The 20,608-nt window shown below is 37.0% G+C and overlaps 2 protein-coding genes and 1 pseudogene across 2 annotated transcripts; 1 reads left to right on the top strand and 2 right to left on the bottom strand.

The window, feature by feature from the left end:
• Positions 1-473: 473 nt before the first annotated feature.
• LOC116265075 (uncharacterized) lies at positions 474-2,181 on the bottom strand. Its single transcript, XM_031645612.2, has one exon. It carries the CDS (start codon positions 2,038-2,040, stop codon positions 1,030-1,032), a length of 1,011 nt encoding a protein of 336 aa, XP_031501472.1. The 5' UTR covers positions 2,041-2,181; the 3' UTR covers positions 474-1,029.
• On the bottom strand, positions 1,908-5,889 carry LOC116265074 (pyrophosphate-energized vacuolar membrane proton pump 1-like; annotated as a pseudogene).
• A 10,187-nt stretch (positions 5,890-16,076) lies between these two features.
• Positions 16,077-20,549, top strand: LOC116263769 (pyrophosphate-energized vacuolar membrane proton pump 1-like). The gene is made up of 8 exons (XM_031643550.2): positions 16,077-16,337; positions 16,630-17,204; positions 17,622-18,001; positions 18,120-18,206; positions 18,525-18,855; positions 19,046-19,456; positions 19,622-19,681; positions 20,094-20,549. The coding sequence occupies exons 1-8, from the start codon at positions 16,097-16,099 to the stop codon at positions 20,298-20,300; spliced, it is 2,292 nt and encodes a 763-aa protein (XP_031499410.1). The 5' UTR covers positions 16,077-16,096; the 3' UTR covers positions 20,301-20,549.
• The last annotated feature ends 59 nt before the right edge of the window (positions 20,550-20,608 follow it).

Genomic DNA, 20,608 nt, shown 5'->3' with positions numbered 1-20,608 from the left:
ATTCGACCCAACCTTCCATCCTCCCTCATCTGCCTTCAATATAGTTGTTACAATTCTGAAGACAATGTAAAAACGGTATTTGTATTGGATGCTCGGTGAAGTTTAAAATAGAAGCCGAACACCATGAACTTTCTGAGACAAAAATGAGATCACAATTTCATTTAGTTTTTCTCCCCCTTAAGTCATTTCTGTTGTTTTATGTTCATCTGCGTGCGCGTATCAAAAATTCATGATTTGTCTCATCTTGGTTTTTGCTGTGATGTGGGTTTATTCATTAGAACGTAAAGGCGACAATTTTCTTTAGGTCATGATTAAGGTCATAAATTGGGGGGATTTTGGGCTGTTGAACAAAATGGATAACAAATTAGGATGTCCTGAACTTCATCTTCCATGATTTGCCAGAAATCAATCCCAAAGCTTCAGTCTCCTTAAGATGAATTCATATACTTGAAAGGCTCCCAGATGAAGCAGGATTCATAGAAGTTTTTTTCCGTTAATTATGGTGAGCAAGTGTTCTAGGTACAGACAATGCCAGAAGTAAGACGATTTCACGCAAGTTTAGCGCTACCATCCTTCCATGTCGACATTTGCATGGTTTTTTCCAGCCAAGTAGGAGCCAATGTTCCTGATGTCTGTCTCGTAAAGCAGACTTCTTTAGATTACCAATGAAGCCATCGTTAGAGAATCCGACCAACTTGCGAAACGCAAGAGGGTGAAATACCAACTTTAGAATCCCAGGCCCAGTAACTAACATCCATTTCATACACTGTCAACACTTCCACTAACAGCGGATCATCCACACCAATGAACATCAACTTCCATTTCATACACTGTCAACACTTCCACTAACAGCGATCATCCACATCAATGAACATCAACTTCCATTTCATACACTGTCAATACTTCCACCAACAGCGATAACAGCGACCATTCACATCAATGAATAACCAATCATGAGGTTTGAAGTAAAACCAACCAAGATCAGATTTTAGAATTGAGAACTTGGAAAAAGGAGCCGTATAGATAAATCTATCTTCGATAAGGCCTCCACATATCAACATGATGCCTCAATGAAGATTGCAATGCCTGCTTCCAAGCAACAGGGTCTGGCATTGGGCCCGTCAACGCCAGGCAGCTATCTTCTTTCCGGTCCCCAAGTTTCAGCACGCTCACTTGACCATGAAAGGCCTCATCCATGGCCTTCAGAGTCTCCTCCATGATTGACGCCCCATCTCTGGCCGCGTCCTCTGGCTCCACGCAGCTTCCCCCACAGTTCACCATAACCCTACCACCTTTTCTCAGATTGCTTCTCAGCCTGACCCAAGTCTCCGGTTTCTGAAGCTCAGGAATCACAACCCCCTTGGAAAACAGATCAACTATCATCCCCGAGAAGCCTTCTCTCACGCTAGCCCTGAGAGCGTCGCCGACGTAGATGAAGATCCTCCCTCTGTGCTGCTTCTCGATCTTCGACAGCCCGAAATACTCTCTTCCAACCGAAACCACACAGGGGTCGATCTCGTAGCCATGGATCTCGGCTTGGGGGTACAGCTGCAGTATCATGGAGGCAGCTGTTCCGGCGCCCAAGCCTAGAATGGCCAACGGCCCATCTGAGAGAATGGCCGGAAAAGTGGCGAAGACGTCGAAGTAGGTGCCGGTTAGGAGCTTGAAGAGGAAGGCAATGCTGTGGATGTTGCCCGGCCGGTCAAGGAGGAGAAGCCTGGAGCCGGCGAATGGGTGGTCGAGCCTTCTAGATATTTCCAGGACCCTGATGTGGTTGTGCCGGCTCTTGAACTTGGCAAGGGTCTTCACGTAGTCCATGGGGATGCCATCATCGGTCCGCCGGGCTTGCTGGTTCAAGGATTTGGGGGGAGGCGTGGAGGCAACGACCCTGAGCTGGGGGAGGCGGTCTCGGAAGGGTTTTAAGGGGGAGAAGAAGAGGGTTGCTCTCTGAAGTGACGTGGGAGGATTCCACGTAGAGGTTTCATGGCGGACGAGGGGGCGGCTGGTGAAGAAGCACCGCAACTCCATGCTTGCCAACATGCTAGAAAGAAAGGAAGAACAGAGGTGAGAGGAGATAGTGGGGAGAGAGAGAATCGAAACGTGTGGCGAGGCGCGTGCGTCAGAGCAAGAGGCGCATAGACGGTCCGGACGGATATAATAAAAAGCTTATCTGTAAGAAAAGAGTGTATACATACATGCAGGTAGCCCTCGTAAGTTGTTTCTCCTGAAAACAATGTAGGAAGACGATGCATATGGTTTTCTTTTCCGTTGAAACTGCATATTTCATTAATATTCATGTTCTTTTAACAGATACTTCAGGTGACTACCCCACCACTTGAAGGCCACCCATTTATCTGCTTTCCAAGTTTTGAGCAAGGAATGTTCTTTAATTTGCACGTCGTGATCTTTATCTTTTATGATTTAGAAGAGTAACATTCACGAGAATCAACCACTTGTGCTACACCTCTTGAGACATTATTTAAATTTCAAAGAAGTGCTTTTTCTATAACAAATAAATTGCAATGGAGTGATTTTTTTTTCATCAAAAGAAATTTATTTACTTTTTAGGGGGCTAAAATTCTTAAAATATGTCATTAAAACATTTGTTATAGGAGAATTAACGACAATTTATGGTTTATCGTACTTTTAGCAACGGTTTATAATCCATTCAACAACATATTTATAGGTTTTAGCATGCGGTAGCAGTGGGCTTGCAGTAAATTTTATTGAAAAGAGTGTAGTCACTTTTTGTCATTGTTCAACTTGAAGGGTCTTAAGTCCATCTTTCTAGACAAGTGAATGGCTGGAAACTCCAGAAAATTTGCATTAAAAATAATACTGAAGAAGTCAAAGTAAAGTACTCACCTTTCCAATGGCAGCAGTGGTGTTCCCTGCTGCATCAAGTGCATCAGTACGTTGGCGAATTTCCCGGCTCATTCAAGCCATTTCCGCTATCCCACCAGCATTGTCACTTATTGGACCATATGCATCTACTGTCAGCCCAATAGCTATGGTGCTTAGCATTCCTAAAGCAGCCATAGCAACTCCATACATTGCAGCCAAGGAGAAGCTAACATAAATAGCAATTGCAAGTGCAAAAAGTGGAATTATCACTGATTTGTAACCCAGAGCCAGCCCAAATATCACATTTGTTGCAGCACCAGTATGGCAGGAGTCGGCAACATCACGCTCTGGCCTGAAAATTTTTGTTCTCATTGGTTAGATGGCAAATCTAGTACCATTGAAAGTTATCTAGAATGAGCGATGGACCCATAAATCCTACTTAGTGGTCTCTTAACATTTTTCTAGATGTTGTAGTTCACAGCATATAAGTATGATGTATAACTTACATGGAAATCAACAAAGATTAGTTTAGATTTACTCATGTTTAGATGGCTCATGCTGCAGGATAATGAAAAGCTAGGTTCTTCATTGAACTAGCTACAGCTTAGCTGAGCCAGCATTTCGAATCACAATCTAAATAGAGAAGAAAATATTTGCAAACTTGTCTTACCCATAAGCATTGCTTGTGAAATACTCTGTAATGTACCCAATGATAAGGCCCATCCAGAGACCAATTGAAACAGAGAAGAAGAGATGCCTGTAACCACAAAATCCAGACATTGTTAAACCATAAAAGGGGTTAGAACTATATTAGACAGCTTTTGTAAAGCCCTCCTCTTAAAAGAGAACGATAAATGAATTTCCAAAAGGTTTACCAGTTCTTCACAGTCTTCTTTGATCCAAGATCAAATAATTCAAAGCTTGATGGCAAAGCAATAAAACTAACAATGGCAATGCCAATAGTCATCAATACAGTGGAGATAATGAGCTGGCGCTTCAGCATGGGTTCAATTTCTTTCTCAGACTTTATCTCAAAGATCTCCGTGGTGAGCAATGTGGTGATCATGCAAACCAGGATACCCATGGAACTGATGATTAAAGGATAAGACATGGCCATGAAGTCATGTTCAACACCAAATGATGAGATTGAAGCAACAAAAAGAGCAGCGCAAACTTAGCATAAAAGCCAAACAGATCTGAACCCATTCCTGCGATATCTCCCACATTGTCACCAACATTATCTGCAATAACCTGCACTTGCAAGGTAAAGATGGAAATTCAATATGCAGTCATGCCCTAAAGCAGATGGTAATGCAATGGAAGTGTTGAAAAATATGCTAGATCATGAACATGTATCTTCCAAATTAATTTGATGTATAATGAACAAATCAAAAAAGAGATGGAAGAATCTTTCAACAACAATTCCATCAAAAATTCCCAAATCCCATACTGACAAAAACTTTATTTTTGCCAATGTCTTGAATAGCCATGCTCTGGTAAGCAGAAGACTGCAAAACTACTAAAGTAACTTTTTCTCGCACAAGATTAGGAAAACTTGCCATGATCATAACAACAACAGAAAGGATATATCCATGGACTAGTATCAACACAGAGGGTGTTGCTAAATTACAGGGAAAAAAGGCCATAGGAGGCAGGAGTCCACGGAAACTTACAGCTGGATTTCGTGGGTCATCTTCAGGAATGTTTTTCTCCACCTTCCCAACAAGATCAGCACCAACATCTGCAGCTTTAGTATATATTCCTCCCCCAACTCTTCCAAACAGAGCCATTGAAGAACCACCAAGGCCATAGCCAGTAATTGATTCATAAAGCCCCTCCCAATCATCTCCATAGTACCATTTGAAGACACAAATTGCAATATAGAGTACTAACAGCCAATTGGCAGCAAGCAAGAATCCCATGACAGAACCAGACCTGAAAGCTGCCACGAAATCCTTGTTGACCCCCTTTCTTGCCTCTAAAGTTGTCCTTGCGTTTGCATATATTGCAATTTTCGCGCCAAGAAAACCAGAAAGTGCAGAGGTCAATGCACCCAGAAGGAAGGCAATGGTGCTGAAAATGGCATTTGCAAGGGCAGGTTTACAGAGCTTTGTTTCATCGTAGGCACACGGTTCTGATTTCGTACTGAAACCTTTGACTGAACCAAGGAACAGGAATATAATTTCACCAAAGACAACCATAAAAACTCCAAGATACTTGTACTGGGTAAACAAAAAGGAGGTTGCTCCTGCACATTGAAAAAACAACGGTTTGAGAAACTTACAGGGTATGTAGCTGAGAAATCAAACATTTCATATTCAGTCTGCTGCCAGCCTGCCAAGATGACAGGTCAAATAAATTGTCATTCAGCAAAAATCTAGCTTCTATGAGAACAAAATCAAGCTTCATGGTAAAAGTGGATAGAGCAATAGGAATATGCCCTTCAGAAAAAATTCAGCTAAGAAGACATGGAAAGTCGGTATTTGAAAATTTTTCATGGCTCATCCACAAAAAAAAGTTTTGATGAAATTGAAAAGCCATAGAAACATAAGTTTCGTCCGAGACTAATCACGTAATGTGTTTAACGACATTTTCTGCTCCAAACTCCAAGTCAAACAAACCATCAAAAATATGATCCACGCTGAAAATACTGGAAGATAAAGATGAGAAGGCATAAAAAGCTTCCAAGTCTACAGTGCCCTGTGACAGTAAATTTCAATTTTCACGGAATGCTTACTGTAGCTAGAACCAATTTTGATTTACCCATTTCACTTAAATAAATATAGGAATCAAAAAGTTATCATGAGATGAACATCAAAGAGAAGTTGTACCACCTTCAATTTGTGACATTTGAAAAGGGAGAGTGCTGACCATTGAAGAAAGGATACACTTTAAAAACTAAATTGAATTAATCATACCTACAGAAATGGCGTTCTGAATCTCACAACACTTAGATACAGCTGTATTTCCATCCACACCTTCCTCTGCTTCATTTTCCAACAGACCCTCCAAAGGCCCGCCATTCAATGCACGTGAACTGGGAGAAACCGTGATTCGGGATACCAGAAACCATTGGTACAGTGCAAAGCCGATTCCGATGATGGCAGTCGCCGGAATGAAGACATATGCGAACAGTTCTCCCACTAGAGCAAAACTCATTTCCCAGACCCCAAGAGCCGATTCATCCAGTCGCAGAACGCAGTACCCGCACCATAGAATTTATAAAATTTATAGAACTTGCAGAGGAATGTCAAACTGGATGTGAAAAATGGACTACGCAAACGATATCAATTCAAAATAAAGAACCAACGATGTGATCAATGGCGAAATCATAGGACGCGGAGAGAAAAACCAGGAAGGATTTCTCCAAATAACAGAAATTTATTGAAGTTCTTATTTGACAGTTTTCATGAAAACGAATTCTAGTTTCGACCTTTAGTTTGCTCCATCACACAGATCAACAGAACCCATTAATCTAAAATTTGCCTCTGAAACTTACTTGCAAACCTTGATTGGAGAACAGTATTTTGCCTGAAAGTTGGACGCATATATATATATATCAGACTCAACTAGAGAGAGCAAGGATTTCATGTCGGGGAAACCGAACAGTCCTACCACCCTTAAAATAATATTTTTGAAAATCTTTAGCAAGGGTCAAGCCCCAATTTTTCAAAACTTTTACAGAACCAAACTAAATTTTTTGAAAATTTTTAGTAGGTAAATTTAAATGATCAGAACTTGAGGGAAGCCATGGCCCCTACAGGCCCCCTTCTCTGCACCTATGGGTTCAGTGGGTGCAAAGGAATCTTTGCAAGAAGGAGAAACAGAGAAGTGAAGCTATGAACGTGAGAAGAACAGTAAAGAAGGCAATATGTTGCAGGGTGTCGTGGGGAGCCCATAAACCAAAGACATTATTCACTTGAATCCACCTTTCAACTAATTAACAAGTTAGCAGAAGTTCTTCCTTTACTAAACTAATGAAGGTGATGAAATCAGGCTATCAGCAAAGGTTGTTAATGGTGCAAAAACTATCAAACGTGATCACGAATTGAAGTAAGACTCGAGGGAGTCAGCGGTTTCAATGCCTTCTTAACGTTGAGAAAAATGATTTTTGTGCCACCAGTTTTGCAGATTCCAACTGCAGACATTGTATGAATATAATAAGTATCTTGGAAGTAAACGCAAGAGGTGCGGTTTGAGTTCGCATATTCGAAACAAGAAAAGTCTCAAACAATTAGAAGTTGTGGGTGGGCATTTTGGTTTATATATTGGCAAAAGCTTTTATTTTAAGATGTTTGCTGATTATAGCGTGAAAGTTTTAGTATATTTCGATATTTTTCTTGTTGTAGCATGAATATAATATTTGTTCACAGGGCTTGGCCGTTTTACCTCCAGAAAGTCACTCTAGGCATGTGCAGGTGACTATCAAAACGGAGCGTATAAAAACCCTCAATTTTGATAAAATAGTTTTGGCCCTCCCAGTTTTTCACAAAAAACCTAAGTTTGGGTCTCAAATTTACAAATCAAATTTCAGAAATTGATAAAAAAAAAAACAAGTTTTGACAACACCCAATCTTTATGAAACCTCTTGTTTTAAGGTTGTCATTCAAATGCTACTGCAGATTTCAAATAACTAGGACGTTTTTCATTTTTGCTTTATCTAGATGGATCTGAAAAATGAAGAAAAAGTTAAAAGATCACCACTTAATTTAAGACATCGCAAAAAACTGCATAGAGTTTGCAAAATTCAAAGAGCTGCTCCAGTTTACTAAACAATTCGCAGTGTTCTCTTCAATTTAAAAAGGCCACTTGTTTTTTAATATAAAAGAAGTGCTTTTAGATGTCGGGTTCTTCATAATCCATATTCTTTTTGGAAGTCTCTTCCCGATTTTACTATCTTTTATGCGTGATTTGAATGACAAAATAGAGAAAGAGAAAGTATGTGAGATATCGATATATTTGTAAACATTTTTTTAAATAAATTATCTTTTTTAGGGGTAGAAAAGTATATTGGATATAGCTTAACGTTTTCAGTAGAGCATGTGTTTATTTCATAAATTAAAGTTGTTTCTCAATCATTAGACTGTTATTATAAATAGATTAAGCATTGATCAGTTATTTTTAAATTTTTACGTCGGAAGTATTTCTTTTCCCTATTCATATAAGACCATTGAGATTTCTCATTTTCAGGTACTCTTTGTCCACATTATCGTTTTCTGCATGCAGCATCCCTTGTACTGTTCCTTTTTTTTTTTTATAAAAGCTACTAATAACAAAAGCATATTTAAGTTTTTTTTTTAATTTTTTTCAAGTTGGTTAGTTTTTTTCAAAAGATTAAAGTACATATCACATCAAATAGATGTCTGATTTTTTGTTTTTTGTTTTTTTAAGTGAGTCTCATGGTATTAATATGGGAAGGATCTCAAGCGTCCTATTCAGACTAACATATAAGTGATAATATGGAATTATAGGTTTAATATCAACTTTGAAATACAAGAAAACAGACAGGATGGTAAAATACAAGAAATAAATGGTTAAACAAACTGGCTGCCTATAAAATAGAAAAAAGACATATTGGAGATAAATACTAATAATAAGAGAATATTAATACCACGAGACTTAGATGAATAACATGATAAGTGCTAAGGAATTTACTAATGAATGTAAAAGCGAATTCTAAAGAAGGATTATGATAGAAAACGATTTGAAAACCTATATACTACTACATAAATTCATAGAGAAACTGAAAGAAATGGTTAGGATAGGATGTGAATTAGATACAGAAATAATGGAAGGATCTGAAGCGTCCTATTTCGACTAGAAGAATATTTACAATGTGAGTGGTACGGAAAGGATAAATTTATCTACATACTAATAAAAATAATAGTCAACGGATATCACAATAGATATTACACACCTTATATAGGTACTAAAGCACAAATATATATATGCAAGAAAAATTGTCTACCTGAAAAATGTTGGGAAAAACTCAAAATAGAGATAGAAGTGAAAGGGTTTAACAGAAGAAAAAATAACATTAGATATAAGGCTAGCAATATCACAATACAAATATGGAAGAAAATTATCAAGATCGATAGAAGCTATGCCTTTGAATTAGAAGGAAAAAACATGATTTTAGGAAGACCATTCTTGAAGAATTAATTATCAATACAAATAACAAACAAAGCTTTGATCCTAACTACACCTTGCAAATAAAAAATAGAAGCCTTAATAGTAAAAAAAAATAGCAAGGAAAGATACAGATTGGATAAAAGGCAAAAGTAATGAAACCCAAAAGATATTAAGAAAATGAATAAACACGTATGTATGAAATTAATGAATTAGCAAATATAGAAAAAAAATTAAAAGCACTATACTCAGAGGGTTTTAGAACATTGGAATAAACATAAAACATATGTCAAAATAGAAAGAACTTGAAAAACACTCAGAAGAATTAAGAAAAGAAAGGTACAAGTCAAACTCAAAACATGGTAGTCTAGCTTTTATAGTAAATAAACATGGCGAACAAAAAAGAAGAAAGACAAGAATGGTGATAGATTACAAAGATCTTAATGCTGAAATAAAAACTTATAACTACCTAATACCTAACAAAATCTTAAAATTAAAATAAATTTCAAGATATAATTATTTCAGCAAATTTGATTGTAAAAGTGGCTTTTACCATTTAAAAATAGATGACAGAAGTAAAGGTTTAACAATATTTACTGTCCCTAATGAAATTTATGAATAGAATGTATTACCATTTTGATACAAAAATGCACCAAGAAGATTCCAGACGTTTATAGATAAAAAGTTTAAAGGGTTGACAAATTGTGTTATATATATCGATTATATATTACTATATACATATACGCTAGAAGATCACTATGAATTGTTAAAAAAAATCATAAAATATGCAATTGAAGAAGGAATAACTACCAATAAAAACAAAGCAATAATTTGCAAAAGACAAATAAAATTTTTAGGAATTGAGACAGCAGGAATAAAAATGCAAAACTACATAGTACAAAAAATAGCTTTATTTGAAAATCTAGACATAAAAACCAAACTATAATTTTTTTTAGGATAAGTAAACCAAGTAAGAGAATACATACCATCAGAACACTGCATACACTTACAAAAAAAATTGAAAAAAGATATAAAATATTATTGGGATAACAAAGATAAAAACTACATATAGAAAATTCAAGAAATATGTAAAAAATTACCAAAGTTAGAATTCCCCAATGGAAACAAAAAGTTCATTTGGATTATTGAATCAGATGTATCAGAATAAAGTTATGGCTCAGTACTGAAATATCGATATAAGGATGAAACAAAAAAATATTTATGTAGATACCATTCTAGAAGCTCAAATGGAAAATAAATAGAAAAGAATTAGTAGCTATCTATTATGCTCTTGTACATTTTGAAATATATGTTGTCTTCACCAAATTCATTGTTAGGATTGCTAACACCCAAGTTAAACATTTAATCAATGCTAAGTTAGAAAATTCCATTGTTAAAAAGGAGATTAGAAGATTAGTCAATGAAGTTAGATTATTGGACTTCTCCATTGAACTACTAAAATCTATCAAGAACAATTTTGAAGATGTGTTATCTAGTAATCCAGAGTTAAATGAAGAAAAGCAACAGAAACAAGGACAATGCAATGGAAAAATCCAGAGCATATCCAAAAATTATTTAAGGAATCGTGAGGAGTTGTGGAATTAAGTCAAGTCTCTCCGAAATGAATATCCAAAAACAGATATACACATCGACACACACAAACACAGAATTGCAGGATAAAACCCAAGTCTCTCTGTAAACACAATAAAGCCAAGACTCAAAACAAACCTAGACAAATAATGTCCAGATCCAAGATCCAAAACCAAAGACCAAGAACCTGAAGGCAAAGGTATTTTACAGATTGAACCCGAAAAGAAACCAAACTTCTTCAAAAACCGAAACCTAAACGAGAAATTTCAAAAACCTATTTCCAACAAACCAAAATTAGTTCAATTCATTCCACCACAAGTCCAGACTTACACGAAAACAATACAAAGCCAAAAAAGAGAAAGCCAAGCCCATATTATAAATACCTATGTTTGAAACTTAAAACAAATTATAGATTTCTTAAACAAAAGCCCTAGAGAAGAAACAAAACAAGGAGAACAGTCCCATTGCCAGGATTCAACAAATTGGTAGCTTACTCCAAGACCAATCCAAATGTAATCAAGACAGCATATAGTTATGGACTCCTCCACATAGTATATACCACAAATGCAAAGGAGCTTGAAGAAATATCAGAGTTATGTCGAATGGCAAAGAGATATTTAGAAATCACCAAAGCTGAGTTAATATATGTAAGATTCTACTCAGCACAAGCTGAGATATTAGAGGACAAAATTATAGTGCCACTTCATTGTATCAAATTAGGACGTACTAAGGCAATGATAGATCCAGAAGTACAAATACAAGAAGAAATATTATTACCAGAAATTAAAAAATATTTGCCAGAAAAAGAGCCAAAAGCATTCAGTTAATTTTTGAAGAATTACTCAAACAATATCAACACCAAAATATATGGTTATATGAATCCAAAGGCCATCGGATCATATTTTCACAATCACGAAAGACAAAAGAAGGATCCTTAGAAGAGGTAGCCAGATGGCTAGAAATACTAGCAAAACCAGAATCACAACCAAAAGATATCAAAGTAGGATTTATGTCAGAAACCAATTTAAAGAATTATTGTAGAATGATGCAGAAAATACCAGAGCATGAATGTTCGGAGTGTTCAAAAAATTTCAGAATTATGTGATGTCAAACTACAAAGATGCAAACTTGACAAAGAAGATGTGACTTAAAGGAAGATGCAAAGAAGAAGTGACAAATAATTACTTTACATCATTTTTCCAGTTTTTTCCCCCTTCACTGTAATTTGGTATCTCTTACATCCCTCCTGTTTTTTCCGCCTTCACATGAAACACCATGTTACAAGATCCTGTGAATATGCCTTAATTTTTTAGCGGTTTCATTGGATTTAGTAACAATTTGTCATTTTGTCTAAGGGACTATGGCAGAAACAAGAAAGGTCTGCCTTTTAGTGTCTATGTAAGAGAGGGAGGGCTCCAACAATGATGAAGAGGGGAATGGGGGTATAGGAGAGAGGGGAGAGTGGCAAATTAAATTAGAAAGAAAAAGGGTTTAAGTGATCAGATGGCAACATTTCAATTTGGGTTCCCTCATTGTGATGAATGTTGGGGAGAAAAGTAAGAACAAAAAGATGATAGACACTTTCATCATTTAGTATTACTTCATATTTTTTCTTTTTGTTTTTCTCTTCACCATCCAACATGACTCCTATGAGTGGGTTGGGTGGCTCTGAATTAGTATATTTAACCTAAATCAAATTTCTTGGGACCCTATTAAGTATGTTTAACTTAAATCCTTTGAGTTAAAGAAAGTTTAAGATTTAATAAATCGCACACACATGATTATACCTTTTTTTTTTTTTTCTCATTTGGGCCAAAAGAAAACCAGATTAGAGTTGGTGGCTCAGCCACGACGACAGCATAAAACATCAAAGCTAGTAGCTCCACTCCCAAGGCCTATGTAAAGAGTTAATACCCATGAAAATCGAACTAACAACTGGCCTTATACCAGCAGCTGGCCTTCTCGGATAGACCAAACTCGTCGAAGCTATAGCATATAGTTTCAAGATTTAAACATATAATATAATACGACTAAAGCAAAACAATTTGCACCCCAATTAAAGTTAACGATAGAGACTCAAAATCTTGCAATCTTTTCCACTAGTAGGCCAACCAGGGGCAGAGGGAGGGGGGGGGGGGCGCCTAGGCCATGGCCCCACCCCAATCAAATTTTTTTAAAAAAATCTAGTGTAAAAATTGATTTTTTTTTTGTCTCAATATATTTTTTGAATATGAGTTGCGCTACCCAAATCCAATCTACAAAACTCAGTCCCCATTTGCCCGCCCTTGCGAAAAATCCTGGCTCCACCCCTAAGGCCAACGACCGGCACTCAATCTAGAGAAATGAAACCATAGATTCTATGATCAATTTACTGTTGGGCAAGGTAGGCTTGAAGAGGATTCATGAATCGTGACAGATTTTTCTTCTTCCTTCTCGTTCTTCTACTTGATCATCTTGAGGTGAGGTGGTAGCATCCCTCAATGTCAAACACGGGCCTCTCTAGAAGAGAAGAAGGTTGACCACATTTTTTTAATTAAAAGAATCATTGCTTGCAAATTGAGATAAATTAACTCGTTAAGGATATTGGCAGTCCTCCCACTTTTTTCTTGTTTCTAATTGACCAGGCAAGTTGGGGTTGGGCAGACCTTTAATTATATATAAAAAAAAACCAGACACATATGTTTAAGAAAAATAGTTGATATGTTATGTGACATGCGCTTTAATCTTTTGAAAAAACTAACAAACTTTTTTAAAAAATAAAAAAAACTTAAATATGCTTCTGTTATTAGTAGCTTTTATAAAAAGAGAAAAAGGAACGATACAAGGGATGCTGTGTGGACAAAGAGTACCTGCAAATGAGAAATCTCAATGGTCATATATGAATAGGGAAAAGAAATGCTTTCGACATAGAAATTTAAAAATAACTGATCAATGCCTAATCTATTTATAATAACAGTCTAATGAGTGAGAAATTACAAATAACAACTTTAATTTATGAAATAAAGACGTGCTCTACTGAAAATGTTAAGCTATATCTAATATACTTTTCTACCCCTAAAAAGGATAATTCATTTAAAAAAATGTTTACAAATATATCTGATATTATCTCACATACCATCTCTTTCTCTGTTTTGTCATTCCAATCACGCATAAAAGAAAGTAAAATCTGGAAGAGACTTCCAAAAAGAATATGGATTATGAAGAACCCAATACCTAAAAGCACTTCTTTTCTATTAAAAATCATATGGTCTTTTTAAATTGAAGAGAAGGGTGCGAATTATTTAGTAAACTGAAGCAGCTCTTTGAACTTTGCAAAGTCTAGGCAGTTTTTCGCGAATGTATTAAAAATTAAGTGGTAATCTAACTTTTTCTTTATTTTTTAGATTTATCTAGATAAAGCAAAAATGAAAAACATCCTACTTATTTGAAATCTATAGTAGCATTTGAATGACAAAGGTTTCATAAAGTTTAGGTGTTGTTAAAACTTGTTTTTTTTTATCAATTTCTGAAATTTGGTTTGTAAATCTGAGACACAAATTTAGGTTTTTGTGAAAAACTGGGAGGGCCAAACTATTTTGTCAAAGTTGGGGTTTTTCATAAACTCCGTTTCGATAGTCACCCGCACATGCCTATAGTGACTTTTTGGAGGTAAAATAAAACGGCCATTTTAGGGTGTCATCCATGCACGCCCTGTGAACAAATATTATATTCATGCTACAACAAGAAAAATACCAAAATATACTAAAAATTTCACGCTACAATCAGCAACATCTTAAAATAAAAGTTTTTGCCAATAGATAAACCAAAATGCCCACCAATAACCTCTAATTGTTTGAAACTTTTCTTGTTTCGAATATGCGAACTCAAACCGCACCTCTTGCGTTTACTTCCAAGATACTTATTATATTCATACAATGTCTGCGGTTGGAATCTTCAAAACTGGTGGCACAAAAATCATTTTTCTCAACGTTAAGAAGGCATTGAAACCGCTGACTCCCTCGAGTCTTACTTCAATTCGTGATCACATTTGATAGTTTTTTGCACCATTAACAACCTTTGCTGATTTCATCACCTTCATTAGTTTACTGAAGGAAGAACTTCTGCTAACTTGTTAATTAGTTGAAAGGTGGATTCAAGTGAATAATGTCTTTGGTTTATGGGCTCCCCACGATATCCTTCAACATATTGCCTTCTTTACTGTTTGTTCTTCTCACTCTGTTTCTCCTTCTTGCAAAGATTAATTTACACCCACTGAGCCCATGGGTGCAGAGAAAGGGGCCTGCAGGGGCCATGGCTCCCCTCAAGTTCTGAAAATTTAAATTTTACCTAATAAAAATTTTCAAAAAAATTTAGTTATGTAAAAGTTTTGAAAAATTGGAGCTTGACCCTCGCTAAAAATCTTCAAAAATATTATATAAGGGTGGTAGAACTGTTCGGGTTCCTAAACATGAAATTCTTGCTCTCTCTAATTGAGTCTGATATATTATGCGTCCAACTTTCAGGCAAAATACTGTTCTCCAATCAAGGTTTGCAAGTAAGTTTCAGAGGCAAATTTTAGATTAATGGTTTCTGTTGATCTGTGTGATGGTGCAAACTAAAGGTTCAAACTAGAATTGGTTTTCATGAAGACTGTCAAATAAGAACTTCAATAAATTTCTGCTATTTGGAGAAATAAAAAAAGGTAGTTGGAAGTTTTTTCCAATATTACTTTCTATCATTAAAAAATACATGGATGCTGTTTTAACGAAGTTTTTTTTTTTTTTTGGTTGCTTCTCAAGTTAAAGAAAGTTTGCTTCAAACTCTTGTTTGAAGTTTTTTCTGAACTGCAGCCTTATTAAAAAAACTTCGAACAGTTATAATTTATAAACAAAAGGTAGGTCCGAAGCACTTCTATTCCAATCGCATCTCTTTTTCTGAAATGTTTATCAAGAGAAAGAACATTTTATTCTTTCACTTTCATCTATGCAGAATCTTCTGTCCATGGGTTTATAATAGGATTCGTATTTCTTAGCTTTCCGTTACCAACCACATTTTTTTCAGCTGACAGCTTTTAGATTACCGTTCTCTTTTTCCGTCTCATAAGAGGAAATATGAGCATTTTCCAACTTGGAACAACTTAGAGAATTGCAAAACTTTGAGCTACTCCAAAACTAATGGCTTTAACTTAACGTCTTAGCTTCGATCCAGGAATTCAAAAACATAATGCGCATTGTTGAAATTAAGTTCGAACAGTTGACTCCTACGAAGATTTACTTTGTTTTACTAATGATGTTGTATCATCCACGTCAAGATTCAAATTCCATCTGATACAGAAGTCATGGCACACAGATTGCAATACTTCCTGGTTTTTCTCTCCGGGTCCTATGATTTCGTCATTGATCACATCGTTGGTTCTTTATTTTGAATTGATATCATCGTTTGCGTAGTCCATTTTTCACATCCTGTTTGACATTTCCTCTGCAAGTTCTATAAATTCTGTGGTGCGAGTACTGCGTTCTGCGACTGGATGAATTGGCTCTTGGTGTCTGAGAAAATGAGTTACGCTCTAGTGGGAGAACTGTTCGCATATGTCTTCATTCCGGCGACTGCCATCGTCGGAATCGGCTTTGCTCTGTACCAATGGTTTCTGGTATCCCGAATTACGGTTTCTCCAACTTCACGTGCATTGAATGGCGGGCCTTTGGAGGGTCTGTTGGAAAATGAAGCAGAGGAAGGTGTGGATGGAAATACAGCTGTATCTAAGTGTTGTGAGATTCAGAACGCCATTTCTGTAGGTATGAATAATTCAATTTAGTTTTTAAAGTGTATCCTTTCTTCAACGGTTAGCACTCTCCCTTTTCAAATGTCACAAATTGAAGCTTGATTTTGTCAACTGAAGGGCATATTCCTATTTCTCTATCCATTTATACCATGAAGCTTGATTTTGTTTTCAGAGGAAGCTAGATTTTTGCTGAACGACAATTTATTTGACCTTTCATCTTGGCAGCAGACTGAATATGAAATGTTTGATTCCTCTTAGCTACATATTCAGTAAGTTTCTCAAACTGTTGTTTTTTCAATGTGCAGGAGCAACCTCCTTTTTGTTTACTCAGTACAAGTATCTTGGAGTTTTTATGATTGTCTTTGGTGGAATTATATTCCTGTTCCTTGGTTCAGTTAAAGGGTTCAGTACGAAATCAGAACCGTGTGCCTATGATGAAACAAAGCTCTGTAAACCTGCCCTTGCAAATGCCATTTTCAGCACCATTGCTTTCCTTCTGGGTGCATTAACCTCTGTACTTTCTGGTTTTCTTGGCATGAAAATTGCAACATATGCAAACGCAAGGACAACTTTAGAGGCAAGAAAGGGGGTCAACAAGGCTTTCGTGGCAGCTTTCAGGTCTGGTTCTGTCATGGGATTCTTGCTTGCTGCCAATGGGCTGTTAGTACTCTATATTGCAATTTGTGTCTTCAAATGGTACTATGGAGATGATTGGGAGGGGCTTTATGAATCAATTACTGGCTATGGCCTTGGTGGTTCGTCAATGGCTCTTTTTGGAAGAGTTGGGGGAGGAATATATACTAAAGCTGCAGATGTTGGTGCTGATCTTGTTGGGAAGGTGGAGAAAAACATTCCTGAAGATGACCCACGAAATCCAGCTGTAAGTTTCCATGGACTTCTGCCTCCTATGGCTTTTTTCCCCTGTAATTTAGCAACACCCTCTGTGCTGATACTAGTCCATAGATATATCCTTTCTGTTGTTGTTATGATCATGGCAATCCTACTCTTGTGCGATAAAAAGTTTCTTACTTTCGTAGTTTTGGAGCCTTCTGCTTACCAGAACATGGCTATTCAATACATTGGCAAAAATAAAGTTTTTGTCAGTATGGGATTTGGGAATTTGTGATGGAATTGTTGTTGAAAGATTCTTCCATCTCTTTTTTGATTTGATCATTATACATCAAATTAATCCGGAAGATGCATGTTCACGATCTGGCACATTTTTCAACACTTGCATTACCATCTGCTTTAGGGCATGACTGCATATTGAATTTCCATCTTTACCTTGCAAGTGCAGGTTATTGCAGATAATGTTGGTGACAATGTAGGAGATATCGCAGGGATGGGATCAGATCTGTTTGGCTCTTATGCTGAGTCCTCCTGTGCTGCTCTTTTTGTTGCTTCAATCTCATCATTTGGTGTTGAACATGACTTCATGGCCATGTCTTATCCTTTAATCATCAGTTCCATGGGTATCCTGGTTTGCATGATCACCACATTGCTCACCACGGAGATCTTTGAGATAAAGTCTGAGAAAGAAATTGAGCCCATGCTGAAGCGCCAGCTCATTATCTCCACTGTATTGATGACTATTGGCATTGCCATTGTTAGTTTTATTGCTTTGCCATCAAGCTTTGAATTATTTGATCTTGGATCAAAGAAGACTGTGAAGAACTGGTAAACCTTTTGGAAATTCATTTCTTGTTCTCTTGTACAAGGAGGGCTTTACAAAAGCTGTCTAATATAGTTCTAACCCCTTTTATGGTTTAACAATGTCTGGGTCTTGTGGTTACAGGCATCTCTTCTTCTCTGTTTCAATTGGTCTCTGGATGGGCCTTATCATTGGGTACATTACAGAGTATTTCACAAGCAATGCTTATGGGTATGACAAGTTTGCAAGTATTTTCTTCTCTATGTAGATTGTGATTCAAAATGCTGGCTCAGCTCAGCTGTAGCCATTTCAATGAAGAACCTAGCTTTTCATTATCCTGCAGCATGAGCCATCTAAACATGAATAAATCTAAACTAATCTTCGTTGATTTCCATATAAGTTATACATCATACTTATATGCTGTGAACAAAAACATGTAGAAAATGTTAAGAGACCACTAAGTAGGATTTATCGGCCCATTGCTTATTCTAGATAGCTTTGAATGGTACTAGATTTGCCATCTAACCAATTGGGAACAAAAATTTTCAGGCCAGTGCGTGATGTTGCTGACTCCTGCCGTACTGGTGCCGCAACAAATGTGATATTTGGGCTCGCTCTGGGTTACAAATCAGTGATAATTCCAATTTTTGCAATTGCAATTGCGATTTATGTAAGTTTCTCCTTGGCTGCAATGTATGGAGTTGCTATGGCTGCTTTAGGAATGCTAAGCACCATAGCTATTGGGCTGACAATAGATGCATATGGTCCAATAAGTGACAATGCTGGTGGGATAGCGGAAATGGCTGGAATGAGCCGGGAAATCCGCCAACGTACTGATGCACTTGATGCAGCTGGGAACACCACTGCTGCCATTGGAAAGGTGAGTACTTTACTTCGGCTTCTTCAGTATTATTTTTAATGTAAACTTTCTGGAATTTCTAGCCATTCATTATGAGTTCAATCATATCTATGGTACAAAACTATGAGTTTACTTACCGCTCATTTTTCTGCAATTTGATCTAGCTGATTCTTCACCAAGTGATGTAATCGAGTTCACTTTCTGGTTTCAGGGTTTCGCTATTGGATCAGCTGCACTTGTGTCCCTTGCTTTGTTTGGAGCCTTTGTAAGTCGAGCCAGTTTAAAGACGGTTGATTTACTATCTGCTAAGGTCTTTATCGGCTTGATTGTGGGCGCTATGCTTCCCTACTGGTTCTCATCGATGACCATGAAAAGTGTTGGAAGTGCTGCTCTGAAAATGGTTGAAGAAGTCCGCAGACAGTTTAATACCACACCAGGATTAATGGAGGGCCGTGTCAAGCCTGATTATGCAAACTGTGTGAAGATCTCTACTGATGCTTCACTCAGAGAAATGTTGCCACCAGGTGCACTCGTTTTACTCTCACCACTGATTGCTGGCACTTTCTTTGGAGTGCAAACTCTTTCTGGGCTATTGGCTGGTGCCCTTGTTTCCGGTGTCCAGGTACAGATTCACTCCATAAAGTTGTTTCTTAGTTCGTATATTGCTCAAAAAGAATATGTGGTAGTTCAGAATGCTGTTGTCTTTCCTTCAGCACATCTACTTTATGCATGTATATTTTCTTATAAATGTTATTATAATAATACTCTATTTTGCTTGTCTATGCAGGTTGCCATCTCAGCTTCAAACACTGGCGGTGCCTGGGATAATGCAAAGAAATACATAGAGGTAGCCTATCAGTTTCTCTTTATCTTCATTCTGATATCGTAAATCACATAGATCTTATCTGCTTTCCCTGTGAAAGATGCTAGGATTGCCCAGAGGTTGTCTTGCACTTTTGCTTTCAATAAAGTTCCGGTTCGCAACCTCTCAGGCGTGGTTTTCATTTGTCAACAATTTAAATGTTGGGTCATCATGTTCACCTGTATCTGTCTGGTTTTATGTTTCTTCAATTTTATGCTTGGATCCTACTCTGCAACAAGATCATTCGTGGATAACTTATGACTAATGCTTAGTTGAGTCGTGCTTCAATGCCCTGCATATCTGAAATGCCGGTACTTGCATATTGGCATCCAGCGTTCCATTTCACTTTCTGCATGCTGAGATACACAATCACTAATACATGTTCTTTTCTGTGTAGGCTGGCTCGACCGAGCATGCTAGATCTTTAGGCCCAAAGGGTTCCGATCCACACAAAGCTGCAGTTATTGGTGACACGGTTGGTGATCCTTTAAAGGATACCTCTGGTCCATCTCTCAATATCTTGATCAAGCTCATGGCAGTTGAATCATTGGTGTTTGCACCATTCTTTGCTGCACACGGAGGACTGCTCTTCAAGTACCTCTAAGTTTTTGGACATTTGGATTGTGCATCAAATAGCAGAATTCTGTCCGTCTTCCTTTCTTAGAAAACAGGAGTCTTGCTTTGTAATGTATGCTACTGACAAAGAGCACAGAAGGTGTTTGCGGCATTGCCAACAGTTCATAAATTTTACCTTTTTTCCCTTGTGAAATGTATCATTTTGGTCCTAGAAAGGGCGAAAATAATCACTGTCATCCAGTGTTAGTTCATAATAAAATCGCCCATTTTGAGTGTATGCTACAATATCAAGTAAAATTTCAAATTGTGTCTCCATTTCAAGCTCATCCAATTATT

This window comes from Nymphaea colorata, chromosome 11 (genome assembly GCF_008831285.2).
Source record: "Nymphaea colorata isolate Beijing-Zhang1983 chromosome 11, ASM883128v2, whole genome shotgun sequence".
Lineage (NCBI taxonomy): Eukaryota > Viridiplantae > Streptophyta > Magnoliopsida > Nymphaeales > Nymphaeaceae > Nymphaea > Nymphaea colorata.
Note: the sequence above shows the minus strand (reverse complement) of the source record. Positions and strands in the feature narration are given on the sequence as shown.

What these genes read in the sequence shown, in the direction of transcription:
- LOC116265075 (XM_031645612.2), bottom strand. Translation starts at nt 2,040, where the DNA reads ATGTTGGCAAGCATGGAGTTGCGGTGCTTCTTCACCAGCCGCCCCCTC.
- LOC116263769 (XM_031643550.2), top strand. Translation starts at nt 16,097, where the DNA reads ATGAGTTACGCTCTAGTGGGAGAACTGTTCGCATATGTCTTCATTCCG. An exon ending in AAGAAGACTGTGAAGAACTG is followed by an intron (nt 18,002 to 18,119) that starts GTAAACCTTTTG and finishes TTGTGGTTACAG; the next exon opens with GCATCTCTTCTTCTCTGTTT. An exon ending in CCACTGCTGCCATTGGAAAG is followed by an intron (nt 18,856 to 19,045) that starts GTGAGTACTTTA and finishes TTCTGGTTTCAG; the next exon opens with GGTTTCGCTATTGGATCAGC.